This window comes from Takifugu flavidus, chromosome 1 (assembly GCF_003711565.1).
Source record: "Takifugu flavidus isolate HTHZ2018 chromosome 1, ASM371156v2, whole genome shotgun sequence".
Taxonomy (NCBI): domain Eukaryota; kingdom Metazoa; phylum Chordata; class Actinopteri; order Tetraodontiformes; family Tetraodontidae; genus Takifugu; species Takifugu flavidus.
In genome coordinates this window covers 5,075,308-5,093,297 of record NC_079520.1, presented here as the reverse complement: position 1 = coordinate 5,093,297, position 17,990 = coordinate 5,075,308, and the positions used below count along the sequence as shown (strand labels likewise).

At 45.7% G+C, this 17,990-nt stretch overlaps 1 protein-coding gene and 1 long non-coding RNA gene across 12 annotated transcripts in view; one reads left to right on the top strand and one right to left on the bottom strand.

Moving 5' to 3' along the window:
• Positions 1-4,495, top strand: part of pard3bb (par-3 family cell polarity regulator beta b) — a 119,164-nt gene extending 114,669 nt beyond the window's left edge. For all 11 annotated transcript variants that reach the window (XM_057035261.1, XM_057035233.1, XM_057035270.1 and 8 more), the window contains exons 25-26: positions 730-945; positions 1,029-4,495. In XM_057035261.1, the coding sequence (XP_056891241.1) occupies positions 730-945; positions 1,029-1,140 (328 nt within the window). In that variant the 3' untranslated portion in view covers positions 1,141-4,495. The remainder of the gene's footprint in view (positions 1-729; positions 946-1,028) is intronic.
• Positions 4,496-7,264: 2,769 nt separating this feature from the next.
• Positions 7,265-8,848, bottom strand: LOC130527085 (uncharacterized). Its single transcript, XR_008950933.1, has 2 exons — positions 8,081-8,848; positions 7,265-8,006 (listed from the first exon to the last, which is right to left on the bottom strand). It is a non-coding gene; the product is annotated as an uncharacterized LOC130527085 (long non-coding RNA).
• Positions 8,849-17,990: the final 9,142 nt, after the last annotated feature.

Genomic DNA, 17,990 nt, shown 5'->3' with positions numbered 1-17,990 from the left:
ACACAAGTCCTACATCCTCTCCTGACCCGCACGCACGTGAATTACCAGTGGAATCCTAACGAACGGAGGGCGGGATGGGTGGGAAAGATGCAGACATATTTGGAGAGACAGAGATAAACGGTAATACGTGATAATGTCAGCTATGTGGACGACACATGTTTGTGTACTCGCTATCCGCTGAGCACAAGACATGGATATCTATTAACGGGCCGGGACTGAGTTACCGCAGCTGTGCGTGCACATTTGCGCGCATGTTAACTGAGCCCTCCCCGACTTCAAACTGTCACATGTCACTTATATTTTGTTGCTATGTGATCTTTGGCAGCGATGGGCTGTCGGCCGCCTGTTTGCCCGTGTCCAGACTCGCCGTCACTTTCTGTGGCTTTGGTTGGATCTTTTAGTCGCCGCATTTTCCAGACAGAAACACCAATAATTATGTTTCTTTTTTTAAATAAGATACGAGCAGGGAATCACTAATGATCTCAGGGCTTGTTTTATGATTTCGGGCTGAGCAGGAGGCTAAAAGCACATCTATGTATAGCATTTAGCAGGTAAATCATCTTTATGTCACGGGTGGCCCCGCACGACCTGTTGGTTTTATAGTTTTCTATATTTATCTTGCAAGGAATGAGAAAAATGTATGAGCATGAAGTAGGTTTTAGCTTTTAAATGAAGATATTTAATCAGCATCCTTCTCAAACGTGTCATTTTTAAATTTCTCTTCTCCAGACGAGGTCCGTTGGAGGTAGCCGAGTACCCCATGCAGTCCTGGACCGGCCATTATCCTGGACCCCCCCAGCCTCAACCAGGTTACCCTCAGACTCCAAACTACCATAATAACAGCTCCCAGTCTGGCCCCTCTTATCCAAACTACCCACCGGGGCAGGCGTACGTGAGGCCCGGTGACCCTCGTAGCATCGACTCAGGGTACTACCCACACCCAAGGTACCATCAGGTTACGATCACTGAATAATCACCATCATTTCTAGTAATTACTGTTCAATGAATTCTTGATTTGATCCTCTCAGCCCTCAGCAGAGAGGCCCTTTAAGGCAAGATGTGCCCCCGTCTCCCACCCCTCCACGTGGATTGCGGTACGACACTATGACACGCGGAGCCGGGGGCGGGGCTTACAGGTAGGAGCCCGCTGTGGATGAAGATTAGCCCCCAAAACACCGAAACCCTCCCTGATTCACACGGTCGATCGCTTCCGGAGGGCGTTCCGTGAGTTTCCAAGGAGACGGCGTCTCACGGTTCGGACTAGATTCCTGCAAAAAAACAAACAAAAAAAAGTCATTTACATCCAAGTGCTAATAACAGCAGAAGGATTTCTGAAGTGTTCGAACCCGTCAGACGGGTTTTATCACCTGCCGGATCAAACCCAAACAGAAGAACATGTTGACTGCAGCTGCGCAGGACTCCTGCAGCTCTCCAGCTAAGCGGAGTTGCAACCTCTTAACGACGTCCTTTAAATTACCGTCATTATTGAACGCCGTCTGCGCTGTTTGAAGTGTTTGGTTATACAAAGACCGGCGAGGTAAAGGGGGTTAATTATAGAGAGGCCTTCCGCATGCATAATATCTTGTTGTTTAAAGCCACTGAAATTGCTTCGAGTCTCGCGCAGCATAGAATTAGCCGGGTTTTTACCGTTCACGATGCTCTGATTAAACGCTGCCTTGGAAGACTTACTGCCGCCTGCAGAGGGAGGTGGGTCCAATCTAACGGGAAGAACACGAGACCTTCTGCTGTTGGTCCTGTCGCCGCTGCATCGCCAGGTTAAATCGACGCCTTGTTTGGGAGTGTCGCAGTGGTCAGATGTTTCACATGCAGTATCATTTTAAATTATGAGCACGCGAACAACTAAACTGCACTAAAGCACGTTAGAGCAGCGAGTTTCTTATTTTTCTAATAATGCCACAATTGCCTTTTTTATTCCAAAATATTGATCCTGTATTTAGTTTCTCAGACCACATCCATCTGCTTCGGGACGTCACGTGAAGCGGCCTGGATGTGTGCTAGAGGTTCGCAGTCATTTCCACCTGTGAGCTCGACTTTTTTGCTCTTTTTTTTCCTAGTTTGCGCTCCAGCAGCCATTTTGCTTTGTTAAATATCTACCACTTTGTAATAAAACTGACATCTCAGTTGAGCTGTTATCTCTTAGAGTGTGTGACAGCTGCCTTCTTTTCTACTAGGAGCAACTCCTGGTTTTTATATCCAGAACAGTCAAAGCTTGGTTACCAAAGTGAATGTGTGTTCCAGGAAATGGGAACTTCTTTATCCTGAAAACATTTTATTTTTTGACATTGTATGACAAAGACTTTTAAAAAAAACCTTAAAATGAAATCTCCAACAGCGCCTTTCAGCATTCAGTAAGTCCAGAACAGCTAGTTTTCATTGAAAGCTGTTTGGTTGTAGCATTTTGAATATCACAGAAGAGCACATGGGACATCATGGTGCTTTAACATGATGAAATGAGAGAAATTCTTAAAGTTTTTTAGTGTTTTATATAATGTAAGCCACTATAGCATGTTTGCTAATTTTACTTCCATGGCAAACGTGTTGAAGCAGAGCGGCTGAAGCGTCGTGCACGTCCGCACCGTTGAGACAGAAAAAGCCTTTCATTTCCCTGGTTTCGCCAACCTCTCTGGTTTGACTCGGCGGGCTCTTCTCCGCGATGCCGGCGTACATTGCGGGCTGTAATTTGGACATGATGGATGTTCATTTTCCATCTCTGCGACCTGGCGGTGTGGGCGTGTGCTGAAGTGCACGTAAGTGCTGTCAGAAACATCAGTTGAGTTTCAGAGTGCTCCTCTCAACGCGGCATGTGCATTTAGCCACTTCCAAAACCACCAATTAAGTGTAGCTGAGAGCTAACCTAGCTTAACAATTCAGTGTTTTAATCCACAGAGCTCAGCAGTATTAATTTCAGCTGAGGTTGAATGTTTCAGGAGCTGGGTGATCACATTTCTATTAACATGACCGAAGTTCCACTGAAGCCAATGTTAAAACCAGCTGGAAATAATATCACGTTCCCGTCTCCTCTGCGTGTTAGAGGATGGCCGAACATCAGAGGAGGAAAATAAAGATGCACAGAAGAAAGAGCGTTTGAGACAAACCCGATAATCGCCTGAAACTGACGATGAGGGAGGTGGAAGGAAGGGTAAAGGAGAGGGGTCGGGGCGGTGCTGTGACCCCCGGTGAACTCCTCCTCGCAGTGGCTCGATCCAGAGAGCCTTCAAAGAACAACAGAGTAGAGGAAGTACAAAAGTTCACCGCAGTAAGGCAGCTGATGCGCTAGCAGCTGATGTGGAGTAGGAGGTCGGTCACAGGGTGGACTCGTACTGTCTGAATGTAATGAGATTCAGGAAAAAAACGATTTTTAGATTTGGCGCGAGCATCACTCTTTAGCTGTAGTCTCTTAACAAACTTACCCACAAAGTATTACTGAAGGAAGAGTAGCAAAGCACCTCTGTAGGTGAAGTCAGTGGAGAGAAGTGACTTAACGATAGATGTAAGATGGGACTGACAACAGGAAAAGATTGCTCAATGGGGCGGAATGTTGGGGAAACTGTCTTCCTTGTATGGAGATGAAGGGATGCCCTGTTAGTGCCTAATGAAGCTCAAACAAGGTCTGCAGACACAAAGGTGTCTTATAAGCTGCTTTTCCACCAATATTTGCAGGAACCTTTATTATTTAGTTAATCTGGGGATGGATCTGGTTGGTGTTTCAACTCAAAGTTCCAGAAAATGTGTTCAAATCAAAGCTGATGACATATGAAAGGGTAAAAGGTCTTAAAAAGATTGAATAGTTTCTTCAACTTAAAGCAAGATTATTCGATCTTTTTAAGACTCGTGATCTGTCGACGCAGCGTCCCGCTGAATTTACTCAGCAAATAGGCTCAAACGAGCCTGGACCGCTTCATTCCTCCAGCTCAAAACACAACGTGAGGCTGCAGAAATGAAGCAAAGCCTGCAAGTCTGTTCCACCAATCAGGGTTCTTCAGCTCATAGCCCCGCCCCTCAGGAACTTTAAAAGCCTTACCACTCGATTAGCTACTTTCTGAAGGAAATTCTGGGGTTGAGGGAAAGTTTAAGTGTTTTTGAAACCCTGAGTGGTTGATCGCCCCAGCTGTTGTTGCTTCTGCCAGGTCTTTTTACCGCACATTTCGGTCATCCTCGATCATGTGATCATGTGTGCAGGTCAGTTTGGATTTGCAGACGTGAAACGCCCATTTTCTGAGGATTGCTCTTTGTCTTTTAGCAGCCTCGTGTGAATTGCACAAGTTGAAGGTACTTTAAGGTACTAACGTATGAAGGAACCAGCTAAAACCACTTCTGGCTTAGAAATCTTTCTTTTTATTAAACTACATAAATCCAAATGTTACCAAATCTCTTGTTTTGTAACAATAGTTGCTTTCCTACTTTTTTATATTTGTATATACATATATATATATATCACTTCTCTTTTTCATTAAAACATTCATTTGAAAGCAAATGGCTGCAGATGTCTTGTTTTCAGTGTTCTGACTATTCTTTATGCTCTAAATACGAGGCCTGCCCAGCACATCGCCTAAGGTTAATTAAATTTGAGTCAGGAGAAATAATTTCCCTCATGTCGGCCATACATCGCAAGGTGAGTCATTAACATCGCCAACCCAATTTAGTCCGTCATTTAAGCAGCAGATAATTTGTACCTTTGTGATAAGATGGATGTCGGCCCCAAATTAAAGCCAGACTAATTATCAATTTGAAAAAAGGGTGATAAGGTGCGCCGATTGCGCCGCAAACTTTTTTAAGTTATTTTCTGGATGGCTGCCATCACTGTGAGGTCATATCCCTCAGATTAATAAGCATTTATTCACCGCCTGGAAAGAGCTTCCTTATTTATCAGACGTTGTAGGTGCCGGACTGAGACAGCTGTTAGAGAAGTTAGTGGTAATGAGACTCGGAGGCCAAGGGAACATTTTATCAGTTCAGGCTTAATTAGCATATCCCAGACCTCTCAGCCAATGGGGAGAGGCAGAGGAACAGGAAGGACTGTAATTAAATTCCCCCCTGGCTCTGAACTAGTGTGTGTTTGGTGAGTGGGCTCCAAATAAAATGGGAACTAGCATGAAAATGCTGAAATCTGGTGAAATCAACCATTTGGCACCAATGTTGAGGCATGAGCCCGGACACCACCCCAGAGTGTTTTCCTGTCATATATCATTGTTTCTGCGCATATAACATCAGCTACATCAGCTTAATGACTACCTGCTGACCGGAGGCCATTTTCCGTGTGTTCCGGCTCCAGGATGGAAGGAGGAGGAAATGAGAGGAGATGGTTGACTTGAGAAGGTCCTCTCCGCCTCATCCAGCTCTGTGAGTATTTTTCTGTGATTGACTAGAGTCCGACCGGTAAAATCTGCGCCGGCATCCACAGAGAACCAGAGGTGCAACAAGAGGTCTGAAATCACTGGAACCAAATCAGCTAATTTCACACTGTCTTTCTGGAAATCTGTTTGCCTCCAGGAAAGATTTTAAGTCCATGCAAATCAGGCCTGCACTGTAAAAATCACGCATACATTTGTAATCATTGCCCGCAGTTGTGGGGAAAGAAAGTTGTTTCAGTGAAGTTGATTTTCTAATCAGAATATTGTTGGTTTTTTTACCACAGTGAACAAACACCCAACAAAATCCCATAATCAAGTCACGTATTTTGCCCAAAGCTTCATTTCATGGGCGCTTCCACTCCCAGGAAATCACCACAAATCATGTGATCATTAGAGGTGAGAACTTTATCTGACCCGGCGCACAAACCCGCCTGTGTTCCGGACAACTGCAGGTTGTGTCTGACAATGAAACTGTCACGCACCACCCACGGCATCGGGTGCGAGCGGGTCCACGTTTGGAAACGATGAGCCCATCTCAACCCTCAAAGTCTGTCTGCAGATGAATTCAGCAGGCGGCCAATTCTACTGCACAGCCACTTTCTGACTGAGTGTGTGTGTGTGTGTGTGTGTGTGTGTGGGGGGGGGGCTGATTCGCTGTTTGACAGACTGTCACACAGCTCGTGCTGGCTGCAACAGCCACCTCGCTGACTGACTGGCAGTGTAATTGCTCTCAAGCTCCCTCCCCAGGGCTGATTTGGCATGTTGTAATTATTAGCAGTTATTATTAGTAGTTTTAATAATCATCAAAAGCCATTGTAATTACAGTTTCCTATTATGAGGGGTTGCCTCTGTGTGTGCGCGCACGTGTGTGTGTGTGTGTGTGTGTGTGTGTGCTTGGTGTGGTTTTGTTCAGCGCTTGCTCTTAATGGCAGCCTCCCTTTTCTTCCATTTGATGTGTGATTGTATTTTACACACATTGTACTCAAAGTTTGTCCTGCCAGAACCGCCTTTCGTTTCCCAAACGATCGCTGCAGTGATTTTCCTTTGGCTTCCTCAGTTTGACTGAGGATCCACGAAGGTCTTGAGTCTTTCTGACCGTGTTATCTTTCTGAAATGTGTAAAGCCGCTTTTGTGTTTGTTTTGGATGAACGGAGCTTTAACATCTATGGATGGTGGCGCCGTAAGATGGGGCGACGCATGTATTAAATAGTTTAGAAGAGGTTGATTTACCTGTCGTGACGATGCTAATGCTAATGTAGGCGTCGCTCATTCGTTTTATTCCTGGTGTTTTGTTCACATCAACTGGCACCACACACATGCACGTCATATACCTCTCAAACGTGTGCCACGGTTTGAGAGATACGGTACTCCACGTGCACAGTGTACGTGTGTGTGTTTTGAGGGTCATGGACAGTACTTTAAGGACACCGAGTGTGTACTATTAAATGGTTTCTGTGTAGAAATCGCATTTCCTCTCTCCCCTGTGTCCAATAATGACTTGTATTGAACTTCACCAGCAGCTGTTTCCCTTTCCAGACACACACACACACACACACACACACACACACACACACACACACACACACAACCCAGCATTCACCTTGAGACACACATGCTCACTATTTGTCCATCCCCTCAACCCAAGTAAAGAATTCAGAACGACTGCTGCAAACATGATGCGAAGTGATTGGGCCACCATGGATGTGTGTGTGTGTGTGTGTGTGTGTGTGTGTTTGCTTGTGTTTGCGTGTGTGTCAGCATGTCCTGTACTGCCAGGTCATCATGAGACTTCCAGGAAAGAAGAGAACTGACTAGTACACACACACACACACACACACATAATTCAGCTATGAATGACAGAGCATCGTCTGTGTACAATGATCACAAACAAACGCAATCAACCAACTTTAATAAATAGAACAAAACCCCTTTTGTCAGCATGTTAAACAGCTAAACCTGGACATCCTCTCCCTATCTATGTCCCCACCTCATGAGCAAATGTTAGCGTTTATCAGGATAATATTCCACCTGTGTGTATTTGGTACCAAGCACCTTTTTCCTTCACACATTTCTGCACACCCACATTCGAAGCCATGAGTTATAACAGAAAAACACAACACACATCATTCGCGTCTCATATTATAAATAACCTCAGCATGGGAATGCAAACATTAATGTCAGTGAGGCATTTCCAGGTGAGTGAGCTGTGCTCGTGCACTTCATCACTGTTGCAGCGCGTCGCAAATGTGTTTTGAATTCTAAATATTTATGCCTGTTTCGACTTACGTGATTTAGGTTTCATCAAAAGTGCAGGAACGCCACTCAAGCGTAGCTTCAGGTCTACACAACAGGCCGACGTGGACGGTAGCAGAAGTTCGGAGATTGTCAGGATAACTGATGAAAACAGCCGCGATGCCTTCCAGATGTTACTTCTGCGTCTTTGCTATAACAAATGATTTTCATCTATGATGTATGTGTCTGTTCTTCTCTTCCTGGCCTTCCCCCCAGGGTCCCCCGTATGAGCCTGGTCCTGCTCAAGGTTTCTTCCTGTTAGACGGGAGTTTTTCTTTGCCACTGTTGCTTGTTCGGGGATCAGCCTCCGCCTGTCTGCAAAGCATCTTTAGAGGATCTGGACTGTAACAGACGCGTTATCGATAAAGCTGAATTGAATGAATGGTGAGAAAAAACAGGAAGTCCGGCAATCTTACCGATGCTGCTTTTGTCGCCGCGGTAACCGTCTCCCCCATCTGATTCCCTCTCTCTCAAGCAAGGATGGAAACTTTATCACCGTTACATTCATTTGGATGTGGTCTCTTTTTAAATCGTGCAACTGTTTAAACTTTTATTCTGACCTCGTTAAATGTCTCTGCTTCAGATATACCTTAGCTAATCAGCACATTTGTGCTATTTCTTTACTTTTATGGAAGTTGTCTGATATGTGTCAGCTAGAGGAGGATCAGTCGAGTCTGTCTGAGATGATCCAGGAGCAGCTTTATGGGTCCCGACTCCCACGAGTTTGAATTCGAGGACGACTGCAGCGTTTCTCCGTTGCTGGGGAGTTGCTGCTTTCTCCGCACACCCACATTTCCAGTCAGCCGCTGCGATGCTGCCGTGACACAAGCCATTTTAAGCCACCCCCCCACCAGCCCCTGTCCCAGCACGCCCAGTCTGCAGCCGCTTTGTTTTCGTACGTTGTGTCCCTGCAGAGTTCCTGTCTGTGCAGCATAATAAGGTCACTAACAGCCAGGTCCTGTTTTGAGGCCAGACAGGATTCCTAAAAACATCACTGAAAACATAAATACGTGTGAAATAACAGGACGTTCAGACCGGGATATTTTTGGATTCACTTTTGGAACCCAGTTGTTTTCAATCCCATCACATCCACAATTAAAATAAACACTCACCTCCAGCTGGGAACTTTCGAACACCGGCAGCTGCGGCTTTTTCATCAGTCTGTTGACGGCGGAGCTGTCGCACCTCACACTCCGTGGAGAACATCGCTGTGCTAAAGAGGGACGACTCTTTGCTTTTTATTGTAACCTGAAAGTAAAGGTTGACCGTGCATGTTATAGCCAACACTGGAACTGGGCTAGCACAGACGATCCGTTTCTTTAAAGGAGCTAGCAGCAGTTAGCTGCTAACAAACCAAGAGGGAAACTACTGAAGAGAGCTGCGAGCTGAAGTTTGAAGAGCTCCTCAAACAGAGCTTCTCTTAATCAGGCCAAGTTTGAAAATCTTCCCTATTTAGTGAAGCAAGGATGTAAAATTTGCCTCACAGGTTCAGCTATGTCTTAGCAGGGTTCTGTCGAACGCTCAGGGCTGCTGAGCCATCAGATGGCCTGACAGCTCTGGTCTGAAACACTCGATAAGAAGATTTAGGAGAAGATTTAGGAGGAGAGCCTGTTGGTGGTGCCATACATTGATCTCGGCGCTGGCATGCGTGTGCAACGGGTGGCCAGATTCTCTCCTAAAGCCAACTTTATCCTCTGGAAGGTAGAGTCAGGCTGCGAGGACACTGAGTGGACTTTACCGGGTCAGGACCCTCCAAATGTCCAACACTGGCTGCGTTTTGGGTTTCTGAGTTACAGTCGAAATGTCAACATTTGAGTCGAAATCCTCCGGAGTCGTGCGACGATTAGAGACTGAATGAGGGATGAAAGGAAGAGTTAAGCATGGATAAAGGAGTTAAATGGATAAAGGCTGCAAGAGGATAAAGATTAATTGTTGTTTTCTCCATGAACAGTTTGGGTTTCCCAGCTCAGTGTATGCGTCGCCGCAGACCTTATTTCCTAATTTTTTTCTGAATGAACTTGGAAGATTTAGGAGTTTAGCAACTTTTTTGTTGAATTACAGACATTGTCATACAATTCAGTTATGAACTTTACTCTTGTTCTTTCCTTTCTGATCAATTAGATTTAAAGAGCGCTCACTAAAGAATTCAATGACCCCAGTTTATACTGTAAAAGCACTATTATAGCAAAGATTTGGACTTTTGTTCAGCCGTGTTTGTGCTCTTTATTCTGTCTGCTTTATCAGTGGAAATCAGACTCAGGAAATTCTATTATCACCTCCTTTTCTCATGGTGGGTAGAAAAGATAAACACAGACAGTTTGGTTAAATGGAAATTAGATGATGCTCAGTCCTCGTGTGTCGGCAGGGCGTTCATCTGACCTTGGAAAAGGTTTGGTTCGGACCATATATGTAAAAAAAAAAATCAGCTTGACAGAGGCTTCTCTTGATAAATGGCTGTTTTCAACTTGTTGACCGAGTTGTGGAAGTTGGGGAAATCTTTTTGTTGACTGTCTTAATGTGGATCAGGTCTAAGCTCCGTGTGTGCGCTCTGGGCTGAAGAGACTTGAAGAAGACAGAGGGTTTTAGGTGAATTTGGCAAAAACCATGGACAAAGCCTCGCAGCTGATGCCAGTCCACGTTTTTGGTGTGTGCTAAGAAAGGCTTACTAGCGCCGGGCTCAGACTCTTCTCATGGAAGCTGATACAGAACTAATCCACGGGGGCTGGTGGCTTTGGAAAACCACGCGATTTGAAATGAGGCGGCAGATAGCGACACTGCTGAGCAGCGAGAAGGTCTGCGGCCTTTCTGCATGGAGTTAGCATATTCCCCGAGTCTGCATGGGTGTTCTCTCAGTTCTCCTGTTCCCTCTGACACTCCAAAAACATGCCCAAGTTTAAATTACCTCTAGATGTAAGTGAAAGGCATGTATGTGTGTGTGAGTGTGTGTCCTGTGATGGACGGGTGACCTGTTCAGGGTGTGTTACGGTGTCGGCCTCCCCGATCAGGAATAAGTAGTGACTAATAGACCATGATGGATGTATTCCAGAAAGCTTTTTAGGTAATTTAACACACACACACACACACACACATACAGTGTACCCATGGAGGAACATTTTACACCATTCAGTCATGAGAGAGTTCAGAGCACTACATTTGTACGAAGCATTTAAGAGCACCGATGATACTGAGAAATATTTGACAGTCAGCGGGGACATAATTAATTTTGCGGGATCCAGCTTCCAGCTCCTCTGCTCCCTGAGCCGTTTCTGAAATGCAAATAAGCTAACAAGTAAAGTGTGACATTATTCTCTCTGTCATTTCATTGTAATCTCTGTAGCAACCGTGATTTGTTCATTATTCACTTGAATTAATGTTACAATGTGATAAAAGTCCCCGCTAAATTATACAGATGCGGCTTTTTGGAGATCTGAAATGTGCAAAATTAAATAGCAACAGTGTCTTCCTGACACTGCGTTGAGCTCGGGAGAAATGGAGGTGGATATTTGCTTGCGTCACTTTGAAAAACAAATGCAAAGGAAAAAAATCCAACTACAGGTCTCGCTGTGCAGCTATCAGTGCTATCGAACACAAAGCGCTAACTCGAGCGCTAACTGCAACACGCTTCCTGCCAGCCTGGATGACACACGCGAGTTGCACGTGGTTGCTTCTTCATATTTAACTTTCAGAGTTGCCGCTCATCCCAATTCCCATCTGCATCCGTGAGCTTTGGAGAAAACACACCGCGAGTCCAATTATGAAAGCTTATTTTCATGCTCACCCAACGATTTCGGCGACGCCTTGATGGCCTAATGGGCCCTATTTAGCACCAGCTCTGGTCTGCGTTAAAGCGCGCTCGCGGAGATCCCCCCCGAGCTTTCAGCTTTTATCCTTCACACGCACGAAAACACGTGTGTATTAATACATACACTCAGGAGAAGCTGCGCGTTCGTGTCAGAACACAAAAGCGTGAGAAATGGTTTTCACCTGGTTTGGATAGAGTTTCATCCTTTCAGCCGCGACTTTATTAGCTGCTTAAAACATCGCCACAGAGGGAGTTCCCCCGATGCTGCATTCCAGAACACGCCAGGCCTTCGCTTTCCATCCGTCCGTACCCATCAAACCGCTCTCCCCTTCCTTTCTTCCCCTCCGTCGCTCCCTCGCTCGCACTCCTGCGGGTGTAATGTTACGTTGCAGCCTGTTAACATTCCCAGGCCTCGCTGCTGAGGCTTTCCAGATTGTCCTGTTTATGCAAACGCTGCAGAGGAGCGGACGGAGATGGAGGCGGACGGGACAGGAGAGATGGAAGGTAAAATGATAAAGTGAGAACGCCCATCTGTCGCGCAAAGAAACGCGTGGATTCGGGGCGCGCCGGGCCCGTGTGTTGGTCTGTAAATTGGGCCGCGCATGTGTTCAAATGAAGGTCCTTCGCACCTCAGAGGGAACTTTTGGCTCCTCTATAAACCGTAGAAATGTCAGCCTCATTAAAGGGGTCGATTTGATTCAATTGCGAGGCAGAGTGTAAATAAACGCTTTATTCCAGTTTGTTTTCACAGGTCTCTGTGGCTCTCTCCTCTCACCCCCCACCAATTCATCAAAATCCCCTCGTTCTCTTTGTTGCTGATTTCTTTCTCTCCTTCCCTTTCATTTGTCGCATGCATGTTATAGCATCTCTCTGCCTCTCCTGTAGAGGGAGAATATATCTGGACTAACTGGGGAGATTCTCTGGATGAGGTTTGGTTGTTTCCCCTTTTGTGGTTCTGACGCCATGATGGCCCTCAGACTGACACCAGCACAAAGGCGGTCAAGCAGGGGTTAACGCTCAATTGCTCGCTCGCACTGTAGTCAGAGCACCGCTGACCCTTGCAAACCTCACAGACCGACGCGGAAACGCAGCCTGCACTCAGGAGGAAACCCACACAAACGCGGAGCCGCGTGCTCTTAAACGCGAGTGCAGATGTCACGCTCGCCGTCCCCCCCCGTTTCCTCTTTCCTGTGGCTGCTCGCTCAGGCGTGGTGACGGGGGAGTATCGATAGCAGGGACAGGTTTTGCAGGCCCGCCGGCCCACGCTCTCACACCCCCAGTGGCAGCTGGGGATGCAGTTCAAATCCCGCCCAGTGACCCTGAACAGATACCAGCGCCTGAGCCGGTGTTCCTAAACGGATAATGGCGGCCTTCCAGTGCCTCCACTTTAACGTCACATTTTCAGGTGGGCAAATATCAGTTTGCCTGGGAGATGAATGGAAGTCAGACATTAGCACAAAAACGTTCGACATGTCACCCAGTAATCATTTCTTTGCTGACAAACACGCAGACGGTCGCTGACCTACTTGGTGTTCGCTGCTTCCTGAATCCTGATTCCGTGTATACTGACTAACATACACCATCAACACACCCAGACATGACAACAGTACCTTAATGTTTACACAGAGGCACATATAGCTCTTTCAGCAGCATGATGCATTTGTGAACGTGCCTGTGTATTAAGAAACGCCGTACCGGCTGCTAACAGTCAGTCTCATCAGCGTGTTGAGCAACACGGGCCTGTGTTCGATTCCTGCTTCATATATGGAGAAGTCACTCGCACCTCCACCTTCCTGCAGGCAGACGTAGAGTAAACAGACGCTTCTGTGCTGTATGAAGCTGAGCGATTCATGTTTAATAGTAATAACAGTTCCAGGAAGGTGATGGGAAACAGCAGGGAGTGACATCCGCATGCAGCAGTGCTGCAGTGCTGCAGCGGGCCAGGAGATTAATGCTGGTGTTAACTGAATCTGCGGCTCCTGATTGAGCACGGACGGCCGTTTTAAAGGGGAGGCTCGGTTTGGCTGATGAACCTTCTGTTTTCTCTCAGAAGCAAAGTCGCTCTGCTGAATCTCAATCTGGTTTGGACGCTGGGTCGTCTCTAGAAACCTTCCCTCCATCATTGTCAGCTGTCTGGTCCCTCCCTGGAGGACATGAATGCAGCATCACGCTCGTGATGGAACTCCACTTCCTGTTCCTGCCATGTTGCAGAGAAACACCGCGCCGGTGTGAGCCTCCAACTGTTGCTCTCCTCTAATTGGATCGTGGTGCTGAAGCTCACCTCCGGGTCAAGGAAGTCCTCTGTCTTGCCGAAACCATTGAGACCACATCCTGCCCGTCATTGCAGACTCTCCCGGCCTCGGCATGCTACCGCGTAGGTGGTGAGGAAACCACTTAGCCAGCCCGCTAGTCCTAACTGGATGTTAACAGCAGCGAGGGTCCGAGGGGTTGTGTGCCGGTGTGTTTGCGGTGCATGTGCAGATTACTGATGCGTCTGATTCCTGCGTGTTTGTGTATGCAGGGTCTCGCCGCCGCGCATTTCTCTGTGTGTTTAATAAATGAGGAAGGGCAACAAAGGTTGAGCGCAGCGTTTGCACCCCAGCTGGCTTCATTGTATCATAGCAACTCCACATGAATAATAATCATAAACACACGCACGCAAACAAACAGGCAGTAATGAGCCATTCTTCCACAGCTACTCCAGTTAATCTCCCTCAGCTGCTTCTGCTCTCAGCTCCAGTTTACAGCATTCATTTACCTCCTTATTCCCCAAATGACGATTTGGATTTTAACTGATTTTGGCAGTTTACAGCTGCTTTTTTCTCCTGCTTCTCTGCAGGTTCTGTTATTGAACGTCGTGCCGCACATCTTCGCACATAAAGGTCACCATTTACATCCAATTCGTGCCACGACTGGCCAGCTGTGCAGAGGACAGAAAATGAGCTCCTTCTAAGTCTATTTCTTCTTGACACAACTGTTCCTGTCACATATTGTGCGAATAATACGGCAGTCCTGCCTCCCATATGACAGCTCGCCTTTCATTCCACCTCCTGCTACAGCTGCTAATTACCAGAATAAGCACATAAAGGCCTTTATAATCGGACGCTTTACGTCTTTCACGATCCCTGTGATGTTCCGAGCGGCCCAGTGACAGGACGGATTGAGCACTTTGGTGGGAAGTAGGTGGGAAATTCAGCTTTCATATATCACCTATAGCTCTAAAGACAATTACCATGATGATTCATTGGTCAGCACAGAATCCAGGCGCTCCGAGGTATAATTTAAGAAACAATATCCGTCCAACCTCGCCAAGTGGAGACATGTTTGTGTCGGACTAATGGAATATGGACTAATGGCTTCGTGTTTTTGTGATATGTATTTTTGGGATAGCAGAGAACAACTTCACGTCTTTCACCTTCTCGGTGATGACAGAGCTGTTCCAACCAAACGCTGAATTACAGACACCCTGGACAAAAGCCCAGGGAAAAGGGTCCCACGTGAAAATGCACCACGCTTTTTGTAGTTTTGCTTCATTTTTTCCCCTCTGTGGCTAAAGCAGAATTCAATAAAAGTAATTTGGACAGTTGAGCAGGACTGACAACAGCCAGTGAAGCAGCACTCACATTGTTTCCTGTTCCAGTTTGTCCAGCTCCAGTAGAAAATAGCAATTTAACAGCTTTTAAGACTGTGTGTGTGTATCCTGGAAGCAAAACAGCGTTTAAATGAAAAGTGTTCTTCTAATGACCCCACTGCTTCTCTGTTTGGTTCGCTGCCAAAACCTATAAACACACTTTGAAGAAGCTAAAACATGAAACAAATCCCGTATTTCAGGAGTGAAACCAGCAGCTGCGGTTGTAAAGTTCAGCTCGTGTCTTTTGCCTGCGGTACAAACAGCACTGAGCACTCCAACCGGCCCGGGGCAACCAGGATTTTTACTACCCTCTTGTACGTTTTTAGGACCAAAAAGATGGCTTCAGTGTGTGTGTGTGTGTGTGTGTGTGTGAGATGGAGGGAAAAAACAAACAGTTCCTCGTGCAGTTGTGAAATAAATGGAGCCATCGGGTATTTGGGATGTGTTTGTCACACTTCCTCTTTCTCTGATAATACTTGACCTTTGACCTTCTCTCTTCTTCTCTTTCTTCTTCCTCTTCCACTCTTCTGTCATGCTGACGCTCCAGTGACTCACAGACCTTCTGTCTCTGTCACTCTTTGCTGCTCTTTCTTTCGGGATCCTTACAAACAAATGTATTTTTTTTCTACATACAATCTGAAATTGTTTTACACGTTGGTAATATTCTGGCTATAAACATCAAAATTTGGTTGCAAACATTGAATTCTGATAGGAAAACCTTAGAAAAGTGACTACTCCTGTTGACGTTCCTGCAGTTTAGCGGTACATGACGTTACTAGAGTTACTTTGTGGAAGTGTCGGATCTGCTGACTCTGATTCTTCAGAGAACTCCTGACTAACCGGATGAAGTCAAGATTCACCATCAGGAACAGCTAATTAGGTTGGAAAATTACTGGGGTGGTTTGGTGCAAAATTAAAGCACTGGAGGAACAAGTGGAGCAACGTTCAAATGATTTCAGAAATCATGCAGGAAATGATGCATAATGTATAAACATTTATTGGATCCAGACTATTGGAAATTGAATTTTTGCTTCTTTTAAATTTGTTTTTTTTTCTACTCTTTATTAGTCAAAAGAATGAAAACTTTAATTCTACCTGACCCACCATAATCTAATCTGGTATTAATGGAGGTTGTTGTGTGTAATGTTAATGCAAACACATAGGTTCTTCTTTAATAATGTGGTCGCATATTTTCATTTTGTGCACTTCTGCTGCTCCAGCAAGTGTGTGTGTGTGTGTGTGTGTGTGTGTGTTTGGGTGTGAGAGAGAAAAAACTTTGACTGGCGCCTCTTATCTCGCCTCCTCTTAACACACACACATAAGAGAGCGAACACTGAACTGTGTCGACGTCTGAAAGTCGTCTTTCAGGGCTGTTCACCCCTGAGACACACACACACATACAATCACACACACACGCACACACACACACACACACACACACACACACACGCACCAGTTGGAACTGGTTCCAGTCCAGAGATGTGCAAATGATAGAAAATAGCTTAAATTCAGAAAAGTGAACACCAAACTGCCCCCCTAGAACTCATCGGGGGGTTTTCCATAGAAACACGTGGGTGCACACAAAAAGCTTTGTTGCCAATAACAACCTGAAACACACAGTCTCCAAATGCTTTTCTAAAAGGGATCCTCAGGTAGTCGAATCTCTTCCTCACAGGTAAATAATAAAAAAAGCAACTTTTCAGCAGGTAAAAACAACAAATTAAATGTAATTTGTTACCCCGGACACAAACGGCACTTCTCCACTGCACCGCGCCGCCTCCACTTAATTTGGCGTGCCGTGTTTTTCCGCAGCTTTACGTCACAAGAAACAGCCGACTGTGACTGGAGCTTCACGTACAGAGGCTCAGCTTAAGACCCAAAGTGAGCCGGGGCACATCTTTTTCCAGTCTAATTGGGTCCAGGTAGGACTGTGGTCTTGTGTCCGGTCACAGCTCTGCACCGGTAAACACTGCTGCATCTGACATAGTTCAGCATCCGTTTTAATCACAGCTGGAGTCTTGTTTTACTTTTTGGCTCTATCTCTATTTAATTCCAATTTCTGTGCTAAAATTCCCATTGCTCCTTAACATGTGGGGAGCTGCTAAGCTGCGTGGTTGACTGCACGACATCTCAGTGAAGAGATTTCAGGAACTTGAGCGCACGTTCAGCAGATTTATTTCAAATGTATTTTAAACTGACCTTAAAGACTCGGACACGTGCATGGCTGAATACGAAAGGGGATTAAAACCGGGATCAAACCAGAAAGAGGATGTGAGAATGACGAATACGGGGAACTAAAGCGAGAAAACAGAACTCCGCTGCTCGTTTGGCTCCAGGCCGATGACGCTCGCGTGCACACGGTCCATAGGACAGTAACACAGTGGATTTATTTGACTGTAAAATCTGCAGATCATTAAAAGTTTAGAGCAAAAAATCTGTGTTTCAAAACCGTAGAGACAAAACTGTGTTTCCATGCAGTGGATTTCACAAACGGCTCCATTCCATGGTGCAGTTAGACCACCTATTCTCACCCAGCGTGGTCAAATAATGACGGGTGACCACCCCTGTCGAAGCAGCCAGTTGAATCTGATGGTTTATAAGGTCACAAACCAGTTAGCAGTGGCAGTGAGACATCTTAGATGAACCCTTCTGGTATATATCTTCTTAATAATTATCCTTTTTTATGATTATGACATCACATCTATTTCAGACAGGCTGCATGAGCTAATACTTCACATATAATTAAGTCTGACTCAGCACCATGATGTCAGCATTATATTTTAACATTTCCCTATGGTTAAATGCATCAAAGTATACATATATAGATGTAGTGTTAACAAAACTTAAGGCTGCACTGAAATCAAATCAGTGTTTTTTTTCCTTAATCAGTATT